Here is an 11,441-nt window from a genome sequence, read left to right as displayed (position 1 = left end):
TTTTCAAACAAAGGCTCAATGCAAAGGTGAGCAAAAATGATGAAATCATAAACAGCCCCTCGGGCAAAACATCACTCATATACAGCCCCTCAGGCAAAACATCACTCATATACAGCCCCTCGGGCAAACCTCACAGTCACTCTTGCCACTCGGGCATACCTCACAATCGCTCATGCCTCCCAGTCACTCAGCACTCGGCACTCTCACTCAGTAGGTACCTGCGCTCACTGGGGGGTGTACAGACTCCGGAGGGGCTCCTTCAGCCCAAGCGTTATAATCTGTACGGACAACTCACGTGCCAAAATAATAAAGTATGCTGCAGGCGGGCAGCCCCGATCCAAACTCATCCTCACAAATCAGGCCCTCGGCCTCACTCAATCATAAATATGCTGTATGCGGGCATCCCCGATCCACACTCATCCTCACAAATTAGGCCCTCAGCCCCACTCAGTCATAAACCTCTCAAGCCTCTCGGGCATTTCAATAAAATAGGGTATTCGGCCCAAAACATTTATGCATCAAAATAGAGTCATAAAACTGAGTTATGCGCTAAACAAGTATAAACATGACTGAGTATAGATTTTCAATCGAAAATAATGAGAGAATGGTAAGAAACAGCCCCTAAAGGTCCAAACAGCTTTGGCGCAAGGCCCAAACATGGCATTCAGCCCAATTTACAGAAATTCTTTCTAAAACATATAAGTATCATATGATTTCAACAAAGTATGCAACTTTACAGTTGCTACGGGACGGACCAAGTCACAAATCTCCAACAGTGCATGCACATACGCCCGTCACCTAGCATGTGCGTCACTTTAAAATAGTAGAATGATACGAAATCCGGGGTTTCATACCCTCAGGACTAGATTTACAATCGTTACTTACCTCAAAACGTGAAACTTTTTTTTACTCTGCTTTGCCTTTGCCTCGCAAATCGGCCTCCGAATGCCTCGAATCTAGTCACAAATAATTCGTTTCAGTCAATAAGATTTATTGGAATTAATTCCATAAGAAAATACTAATTTTTCATAAAATCCGAAATTTAGCTCAAAAATCACCTGTGGGGCCCATGTCTCGGAACCCGACCAAAGTTACAAAATCCGAAAGCGCATTCAACCACGAGTCTACCCATACCAATTTTACCAAAATTTGACCTCAACTCGACCCTCAAATCTATAAATCTTATTTCCAAATTTCTAAGTTCCAATCTCCGATTTACACCTCAAAATCATGTAATCTAGTCGGATTATTCAATGATAATTCAATATTATGAAGTAGAAATGATCACAAGGGACTTACCTCAAGTTTTACTTGAAAATATATCAAAAATCGCCTCACCTCAAGCTCCAATTTGTCAAAAATGGCAAATGGGACGAAGTTCCTGTTTTTATAATTCTGCCCAGACAAACTCGGTTCTGCCTCGATCTTAGCCTTCAATCTTGGCCTTCGATCGAGGTCTTCGATCTTGGCCTTCGATCCTGGCCCTCGATCCTAGGCCTTCGATCATGTCTTCGACCCGACCTTCGACCGTAACCCTCGACCCTAGGATCGATCATGGCTTCGATCGTGGCCCTCGACTCTGGGCTCGATCATGGCTTCGATCGTGGCCCTCGATCAGGGCTCACATCTGGGTTCGATTTCTGGGCTCGATTCTGAGAGATTTCTGGGCTCGATTCTGGCAGAAGAAATTTTCAACATAAGAAAATTGCAGCAGTTGTTGTATATCAATTTTTGATCCGTTAACCATCCGAAACTCATCCGAGGCCCTCGGGACCTCAACCAAATATACTAACAAGTCCTAAAACATCATACAAACTTAGTCGAATCCTCAAATCACCTCAAACAACGCTAAAACCATGAATTACGCCCCAATTCAAGCCTAATGAACTTTAAAATTTCTAATTTCTACAAACAACTCCGGAACCTGTCAAATCACGTCCGATTGACCTCAAATTTTGCACACAAATCCTAAATGACATAACATAGGTATTCCAATTTTCAGAATCGGATTCCGACCCCGATATCAAAAAGTCAACCCCCGGTCAAACTTCTCAAAAATAAAACTTTCGAAATTTCAAGCCTAATTCCTCTACGGACTTTCAAATAATATTCCGGATACGCTCCTAAGCCTAAAATTACCATACAGAGCTATTGGAATCATAAAAATTCAAATCAGAGGTCGTTTACACATAGGTCCATATCCGGTCCACTTTTCTAACTTAAAATTTTTAATTATGAGACTAAGTGTCTTATTTCACTCCGAGTTCCTTCCGGACTCGAACCAACTAACCCGATATAATATAATATAGCTGAATAATACAAAAAGAAGTAGGAATAGGAAAAATAGGGTTATAAATCTCGAAACGACCGGCCGGGTCGTTACAACAATAAAGGAGAAAACCTTGCTAGAATGGTAACTAAATAGGCTAAGGATTAAGGAAAAGATAATTAAAAAGAAAAAAACCGGTTTGCTGCTTTTCTTTTGGCGGAAAGTTGAAAAATACTTAACTAAATCTTAGGCCGCTAACCAAACCTGTTGAGAAAATTAAGGCGTGAACAAAACTTGCTAAGACAATTAAGGGTTCTACCAAATATAAATTATTGCTAATTTATTATATTTTAAAACTACTATGTTTTCAAATAAAATATGGCAGCAACAAAAAACTTACCCAGAGCAACTAAAAGAGTGGGCTAAAAATCCGGAAAAAGTGATTAACAGAGAAAATTTTGCCGCGTTTGATTTTGGCGGAAAACTGAAAAATAATTAGTTAAGTAGGCCACAACCCACCTATATTGTTGGCAAAAATAAAGTGTATTGCCAACAATACAAATTTATTGTTGCCAATTCTATTTATATTTTAAATTTATTCTATTGTCCATAAATATGGCAATAGGAATATAAAACGGTGGTAACAATGAAAAAGTCGTGGCTAAAAATTCTATGATAATAGCAACAATTTTATCAAGTTGTTGTCATTTATTACAATTAGCCAACAACACTTTGATTGTTGCAAAAAAGTTGTTGCCAATTTTTTTAATTTAAAATTAATTATCTAAACGATAGAATATAGCAACAATATTATAATATTTGCTAACAAGAAAAATTTTGTGTTTAAAAATTATATGATATAGCAACAACTTCATAAAGTTGTTGCTATTTGTTCATTTTTTCCAACAATACTATAGTTGTTGCTAAACAATTGTTGCAAATTTCATACTTTCTTGTAGTGCGAAGCAAGCCTCCATTTCAATCACCCCGTTCCTATACGGTGTGTGATATTCTCGTCGATCTCCCCGTTACTCTGTATAATCGACCCAAGATATTTAAAACTATCTCTCTTGGGGATGACTTGGGTATCAAGCTTCACGTCCAAGCTTCATGCGTCCCAATACTGAACTTACACTCTACATATTCTGTTTTGTCCTGCTCAACTTGAAACCTTTAGATTCCAGGGTCTGCCGCCACACCTCCATCTTAGCATTAACCCCGCCACGCGTCTCGTCAATAAGAAGTATATCATTTGCAAATAAGATACACCATGACACTTCCCTCCTATATGTTACGCGTCAGCACGTCTATCGCTAGGGCAAATAAAAATGGGCTAAGAGCTGATCCCTGATGCAATCCCATCATCACTGAAAAATAATCTTAATCCCCTCCCACAGTCCTTATCCGAGTCTTAGCTCCATCGTATATGTCCCTAATCACCCTAATGAACGCTACCGGAACGTCGCTAACCCCCAAACATCTCCATAGAACCTCTCTAGGGACTTTGTCGTAGGCTTTTTCTAATTCAATGAACACCATATGTAAGTCCTTCTTCCTCTCCATAGACTGCTCCATCAACCTCCTCACAAGATAGATGGCTTATGTAGTCGATCACCCCAGCATGAATCCGAACTGATTTTCTGAAATAGACACACTCCATCTCACCCTCCTTTCCACTACCCTTTTCCCAATTTTCATGGTGTGACTCAACAGCTTGATACCCCTGTAGTTTGTGCAATTCTGAACATTACCCTTATTTTTGTACAATGAGACCATCACACTCCATCTCTATTCTTCTTACGTCCCCTTCGTCCTAAAAATGACATTAAACAATTCAGTAAGTCACTTTCAAAGTAAACAAATGGAGTAATAAGATTTCAAAATTGCCACGAGGAACTAAACAAGTTGACAACCGGCAAAAAACCTACAAAAATATCAAACGCGCCTTAAGCCACCTTTTCTTTCTCAAAAGACAAAAAAAAAAAAAAAAGGAGAGAGAAGAAATACAAATCTTCTTCTTCCATATCCTCCATATTCTCCTAACCCAACTTGGAATGTGAACGTGCGCTCTTTCCACAAGCGCTACAACTTCCACCGACCCTTCCCTTTATAGCCCCACATCAACAAACCCTTCTCCTTTGGTTTTTCCTGCTTCATGTTCTAGATCTAGGTTTCTTCTTTTTTTTCCTCTTTATTTGAGTATTTTCAAGTCAAAAAAACCTTATTAGGTTACCTTTTGGGTCTCTCCTAAATTAGACTTTTGCCTCTATAATAGTTTGGAGATCCAATTTCCGATCCGTTTCGGTCCTTTTCATATTTTTTTGTGCTGATATTGAACTACTAGAACAAGATTTCTGGTTTAATAATGGGGGTTTCCAATTGTGCTACTACTTTACCGCCGTCCAAGCAGTATGGGGTGACGAAACCTTTGTCTCTAGCTGGGCCTACGGAGGCTGATATTCAGCGTACCAAAGAGTTGGAAAAGGTTTGTTCTTTAAGTTGCCTTTTTTATTTACTATGTTTTTTTTTATCTGCTCCAGTATTTTAAGTAATTTTATATGTTGATTGCTTGATTTCTAGTTTTTGGTCGGTGCTGGATTGTATGAAAGCGCTGAGGAGGCTGCTAAGAGAGAACGAGTTCTCTGCCAGCTTAAGCAGGTAACCTTTGTGTTTTGGTGATTTTTCTTTGTTGATGAGCAACCTTTGTGTTTTGGTGATTAACCGACTAAACTATTAGGATACTACTAATTTAGGATTGAGGCGTATTCGATTGACCCTACTCAACTATATCTTACTAACCTATACATCCTTTGTTATGTCTAGATATAGATGTGCTGGTTGAAACCTAAGGCCTTGATTATAAAGTTACATATGACAGAGCCTTTTATGACTTAGCTTGATGGATAAGGACTGGGACGGTGGACTTTCAATGGCTTTTGAATTTTAAGTGGTCTCCTACATTAGGTACCTGCCGTGGAATTAGTCACCCACAGTTATAAAAAAATGTATGGTTTACTAAGTTACCCCAATTGAAAATGCTTTTTGAAAATTGAGCAGTATTAAAAAGAACTAGTACTTCTTTAATATTAAGGGTATCATTGGAAACAGTTAACATATTTAATCTTGAATTCCTGAAGTGAATTATTTTTGGGCAATTTTTTTGTGCTAAAGTGACTGTTAATTTGGGACGGAGGGAGTAGTAAGGAGGAGCAGTAAGGAAGACCATTTCGTTTGTAACTTCTAACATGGAATAACTACGCTGTGAATGGTGACTGGATACCATTTGAATTGGTAAATATTGGACGGCCATTTGGATTTCAGCGAAGAGAGAATTGATCAGTGCTGTGTTTTGTTGAAGAAAAGATTTATCTCCCTGAAAATTGTGAAACAGATAATATTCTATTCCCCCTTCACCCGCATGGCTGCATTTATTATTTGTTGACCATTCACTTGATGCTTCCTTGTTTTCCCTTTGCATTTATAGTCTTTGTGTCAGCGCTGATTTATCTTAATTGCATTTGAAGTATTAATTGCCACTGTTTTTCTTACTAAGCAAGTTTAATGGAGTATTAGATCACTAAATATTTTCAGTTTATTTGCTGAAACTTATCTTCAAATAGATCCAAATTTTCTGTTTTGTGACTCAGTGCCGAGATTGCTTCCCTGATCTCGGTGAACAAAAAGATGTCAATGTAGATATCCTTGTTCATGTTAGGTCGTTCTAGGGGTAACATGCATCGGTTAATACTGAAAATGATGAAGAGAATGTAATCATATTCTTCAGTTGCTGCTAAGGATCGTTGGGACTATCTTTCTCCAAATTCTTTTTGGTTAATAAAGGGAATACAATAGAATTTTGTTATCCGTTTACCCCTTAATGTCTCGAAAAAGAATGGCAGGAGTAGTTTAAGCTTTATCCTTTTTTGCCTTCCCTTTTTCTTTGCATTTCATCTAGTTTGTGTCTATTTTGGCTCACCAGTGTTGTAATACTTTTAATCTTTTCCTTTCTAGATTGTGAAGGACTGGGTGAAAGAACTTACTCGGCTGAGAGGGTACAGTGATCAGATGATTGAGGATGCAAATGCTGTCATTTTAACCTTTGGTTCTTATCGGCTTGGGGTAAGCAGCTTCTTTTCTGAAGCTCCCTTGAACAGTATAAGCTTAATTATTTTGGTGGTCTATGCACGACGAATAGTTTCGATGCTAGCCTAGAAATAGCTGTGAAGTTGTTTATCAATCAGCAACTTGCAAGGTCTTCAGTATTACTATAATTGCAAGGTGTGAAATAAATTGTATGCAAGCACGAGCAGTTGTTGGTTTAAATAATTGCTGTTTTCTGGTCAGAGTGGTGCTAATATGCCACACAAGCTATAGGACAGTATCCAAAAAATAGCTTGTGTGGCATCGATAATTTGGTGGGTCCTAACTTGATGGACCTCATGTATTATGCTTGTTCTACGGACTTCAGAATTTGCAACCAAATTGTTTGTTTCACGCAATTATCCCTTCTGTTACTATCTCGACTTGCAACCTAACAGATAATTTACTCAATTGGCCCTCCTATTGCTTTTCATTAAGATAAATTCTTCTAAAGGGAGCTTCTCGACCTAACAGATTAATTTACTCTATTGTCCCTCATATTGCTTTTCATTAAGATAGATTCTCCTAAAGGGAGTTCTTCATTTGTAGTTTGCTCGAGCTGTTTAGTTTTTTCGACTTAGGAGGAGTTTTAATGGATTCTTTGGAACTGTTTGTGAGCCTTGTTGAATGAATTAATATTCCTATAACGTTTAGCCAATTGTTAAATGATAATCTAGACCCCCCTTCATTTGAAAATTCATCCTTGGGAAGGGGGGTGGGGGTGGTACTGTATGTTGTTTGTATTCTTGAAGCTGCACCTACTCCCTTCACAAGGATGTATTTAAAATTATGTTCTATAAGCTTTTTACATTTTCCGGGAGTATGTTTGAAGTATGTCCCTAAGCAATGCTATTTAACTAATTATAAGATTCCTTTTTGTAGGTGCATGGTCCTGGAGCTGACATAGACACCTTATGTGTTGGACCATCCTATGTGAATCGAGAGGTCGTTTTAGTTTCTGGCGTCCTTTAGCATCTAGCCATTTAGTATAGCATCTAATGCTGACATTGTTTGCCAGGATGACTTCTTCTTTGTATTGCATAATATTTTGGCGAAGAGGGAAGAAGTTACAGAACTACAACCAGTTCCAGATGCACATGTCCCTGTTATGAAGTTTAAGTTTGACGGGATCTCAATTGATCTTCTCTATGCAAGCATTTCTCTTTTGGTTGTACCCGATGTAAGTGTTATTTCTTTGTTATAGTGTCCATTTCCTTTTGGTCTCCCCAGGAAATGGGAGTGACTTTTCCTATACTCCAGCCTTGCTTTAGAAGAAGTTAATTTGGCTGCACAAATTTTTGTTCTGGAAAAAAACCCTGATTCTCCTCCAGATTTCTGCTTGTACTCTGGGTGCTTAATCCTTTTCACGTGCAGCAATGTGAATATCAGCTTAACCCTTTCTGGATCTGAGGACTGTTACATTCTTGATTTTCTTCATGTGTCCATGGTATACTTGTGACCATTCCTGGAGCTTACCAAGTCATGGGGTCTTCACAGGACGGGGATAGTGAATGCTCTATTTTCTCAAACTTGAATTGACATCCATGCTATGGCATTTTTCATCTGCTTAGACCACTGGTAGTAATACATCTGATGTTATCTTGCGACATCTTCTTGTGGACAGGATTTGGACATATCCAGTGAAACCATGTTATGCAATGTTGATGAACCAACTGTAAGGAGCCTCAATGGCTGCAGGGTGGCTGATAAAATCATTAAACTTGTTCCAAATATTGAGGTGATGATCCCCAACCAAACAGGAAACAATAGGGAGAGATAATACTTACAACATTCTGTAGTAATATCTTTTTTTTTAATTATTATCTACAATGCAGTTTTTCCGAACCACACTTCGATGTTTAAAGTTTTGGGCTAAACAGCGTGGTGTTTATTCAAATGTAGGTTTGCATTTTTCTTGTCCCTCCTCTCCGGCTTATTAATGTTTGTTCTTTCTTTGACCCATTAGTTTTTTCCCGTTCTGGGTCGTCTCTTTTAGGTAACTGGGTTTCTTGGTGGAGTGAACTGGGCTCTTCTGGTTGCTCGGGTTTGCCAACTCTATCCAAATGCTGTTCCGAGTATGCTGGTTTCTCGTTTCTTTCGGGTATATACACAATGGCGCTGGCCAAATCCTGTGATGCTTTGTCAGATAGAGGATAAAGAACTTGGATTCTCTGTCTGGGATCCACGAAAAAATCCTTGGGACCGGACACATCAGATGCCAATTATTACACCTGCCTATCCTTGCATGAACTCAAGCTACAACGTCTCTGCAAGTACTCTTCGAGTTATGACGGAACAATTTCAATTCGGTAACAACATATGTCAGGTATAGATAACCCTCTGTAATTTATGTTGTATTTAGCTAGTACTGTATTTACCTCCTTTTGCTTTCCCATTTCAGGAAATTGAGCTGAATAAAGCTCAGTGGACTGTACTGTTTGAGCAGTATCCTTTCTTCGAAAGCTACAAGAATTATTTGCAAGTTGACATAGTTGCAGCTGATGCTGATGACTTGCTTGTATGGAGAGGCTGGGTTGAATCCCGATTAAGGCAGCTTACTTTGATGGTAACATCTATTACTATTTGAATAACTGATGCTCAGGAGGAGGCTTTAGTTCCTTTATCTGAGCTTCTACAGAAGGAAAGAGAGAAGGTAGCAAATGATGCATAGGTTTTCCATCTATTTATAATTCTTGTTTTATCTTTGCAGATAGAGCGGGACACATATGGGAAGTTGCAGTGCCATCCTTATCCCCATGAGTATGTGGATCCCTTCAAACAATGTGCCCATCGTGCCTTCTTCATGGGTTTGCAGAGGAGGCAAGGGGAGTTAGGTCGAGAAGGCCAGCAATTTGATATTCGTGGGACAGTTGATGAGTTTAGACACCAAATAAACATGTATATGTATTGGAAACCAGGAATGGAAATGTTTGTGTCTCATGTTCGTAGAAAACAGATTCCCTCTTATGTTCTACCAGACGGTTATAAACGAAGCCAAACAGCAAGGATAATGTGTGTGCAGCAGGCAGAGAAACCATCCTGCAATGATAGTGTATGCAGGTCAAGATCTGGAGAAAGGGGCTTGAAAAGGAAAAAAGAGCTTGAAGGTGCAGAAGAGAAGCAACAGAGTCAGGACAAAAGACAATCTATTAGCCCTCCAAGAAGGGACTCACTTTCACCTGAACTTATTGTTGGTCAGAAAGGTGGCATGTTCTTACAACAGTGTTCCTCGACAGTGTCTGGAGGGAAGAGAAAGAGTAATGAAACTTCAAATAATTTCACCAGTGCTAAGATGCAGGTTGCTATTCTGGACAAAGATGCCTGCTCTGAACCAAGTAAGTCACAAGGAGCACAATTTGCGGAAAGTGCTGATGGATGCGTATACCATCCTAGTGGTGTCACAAACCTCGTTGAGGTCAGTACATGTGAGGATCCTGCACATGAATTGCTCCGACTCAGCCATGACGGTCATCTAGTGGGCAGTACTGGTTGCAGCTCTCTCTATTCCTCTCAGGGTGACCTATACAGGGCCGAGTCCAAGTCACTATCAAATAATGTATGTGAAAATGCTTCAAGATTTTTTGGAGATGCGTTGCTGGAGTTAGAGGTTCTGATTAAGTTTATTTTACCTCTTATCTCTCTGACGTCATTGATTTTTATAGTTCATTCATTCTTTCGTTTTTATGCATTTGCCGTTAGTTTGACTCAACACTGTTGTTGCAATTTGCATGGACCTTTAACCAGTTTTATTTTGTTTTGTATTTCATGAAGCCAAGAGCTCCGCGTGGAATATTGACATCAGAGCCTGCACAGAAATCTTCTATGAGGCATGTTTCATGGTTTGAAACTTCTATTTGCATTTTGTTTCTTAATAGCAGACTGTCTTTATCGAATTGGTTGTTGGTTGCTTTTTTATGGTTGTCTTTTAGGTACAGTGTTACGTCAACAGCTTGAAAGAAGTGGAGCTTCATTTGTGAAAGTCCATGCTGGAAACAGTGCCAATCGAGGGATGAAAAGCTAGCTTAATGCGGTAAGTATAATGTTACTTGCTGGCTTTCATTTCTCTATGTTTCTTTTTTCCAGGAGGCTTGCAATTCTAATATTGGGAGAGAGCCTGATATTTGGGTGGAGAGTTCCAGGTAGAACAGTCCTGTGGACTCCTGTACAGTTCAGTTTATGTAAAAATACTAGGGACAGTACTGAAGAAGATTGTTCTTCGTACATCAGCAATTGATCTTTCTTTTCATTAGGGGGTTTTTTTTTGGGGGGGGGGGGGGGGGAGGGGGGACTATAATGTTGCTGGAATTAGCAAGTAGAAACCAATGCTAGGTTGGGCTGGGTTCTGGAAAAAATTTGGCGTGCTGGGTTTATGAGAAGGGGGGATTCTATATTTGTTCCTTGAACTTTTGTAAACTTGATGAGTCAATGACACCACATTTCATTCAGTTTCCTTTGTGTTGGTATGTCTGTGAATTAAAAATCTTAAAGAACTGCAGTGTTGTACCTTGTGATTTGATTTCTCCGGGATCTATTAAACTGTTATTGATAATTTAAACATAAAAAAATTCCCCTCCCTTTAGAGAGTTATTGATTCTTTGGTGACTCGAACACACAACCCGAGTAAATACAAGCGAGCGAAAAGCCAAAAGTTCAGTAGAACTAAACCGTAGTCTCAGCGTGTTTATTTTCACACGTCATCTAGCAAATGGAGAGTTCATTTCATGCCCTTCTCTTTTATCAGGTTAATTAATGCACAGCTACAAGGGATTTTTCATACTTAGAGGGTAACATGCTAACATAGGGTTCAACCATATTAACAGTAAAACAATTGTACGGTCTTCATAATTATATATTTAAGTTAGAAACATGTTAACATTAGGTGAGGTATAGCACTAATATATTTTAGTGGATGTAACACGCGAATGTTACTGTTGCTTATGAAAGGTCAACTATATATAATATATTGGTTCAGTAAATTCGTGTGTGGTCAAAGTAAAAGGTCCAAGTCGTTTATTGATGATGTGGTAGTTAT

The 11,441-nt window shown here is 38.9% G+C and overlaps 1 protein-coding gene across 3 annotated transcripts; it reads left to right on the top strand.

Annotated features, from left to right (window-relative positions):
• The first annotated feature begins 4,310 nt into the window (after nt 1-4,310).
• Nucleotides 4,311-10,854, top strand: LOC104114027 (nuclear poly(A) polymerase 4-like). 3 transcript variants are annotated; one of them, XM_009624366.4, is made up of 12 exons: nt 4,311-4,754; nt 4,850-4,927; nt 6,281-6,388; nt 7,292-7,354; nt 7,428-7,589; nt 8,034-8,147; nt 8,245-8,307; nt 8,406-8,735; nt 8,811-8,975; nt 9,120-10,016; nt 10,181-10,236; nt 10,339-10,854. In XM_009624366.4, the coding sequence occupies exons 1-12, from the start codon at nt 4,635-4,637 to the stop codon at nt 10,361-10,363; spliced, it is 2,181 nt and encodes a 726-aa protein (XP_009622661.1). In that variant the 5' UTR covers nt 4,311-4,634; the 3' UTR covers nt 10,364-10,854. The 3 variants fall into 3 exon arrangements, 2 of the variants coding, with proteins under 2 accessions (XP_009622661.1, XP_009622662.1); XM_009624367.4 differs by having other exon boundaries at nt 9,120-9,965; nt 10,339-10,594; XR_690316.4 differs by having other exon boundaries at nt 9,120-10,236; nt 10,339-10,432.
• The last annotated feature ends 587 nt before the right edge of the window (nt 10,855-11,441 follow it).

Source organism: Nicotiana tomentosiformis, chromosome 6 (genome assembly GCF_000390325.3).
Source record: "Nicotiana tomentosiformis chromosome 6, ASM39032v3, whole genome shotgun sequence".
Taxonomy (NCBI): Eukaryota; Viridiplantae; Streptophyta; class Magnoliopsida; order Solanales; family Solanaceae; genus Nicotiana; species Nicotiana tomentosiformis.
Note: the sequence above shows the minus strand (reverse complement) of the source record. Positions and strands in the feature narration are given on the sequence as shown.

Bases quoted from the DNA above. Each gene is read 5' to 3' on its own strand.
- LOC104114027 (XM_009624366.4), top strand. From the start codon at position 4,635: ATGGGGGTTTCCAATTGTGCTACTACTTTACCGCCGTCCAAGCAGTAT. The intron at 4,928-6,280 runs GTAACCTTTGTG...TTTCCTTTCTAG, and splicing joins TTCTCTGCCAGCTTAAGCAG to ATTGTGAAGGACTGGGTGAA. The intron at 8,148-8,244 runs GTGATGATCCCC...TCTACAATGCAG, and splicing joins AACTTGTTCCAAATATTGAG to TTTTTCCGAACCACACTTCG.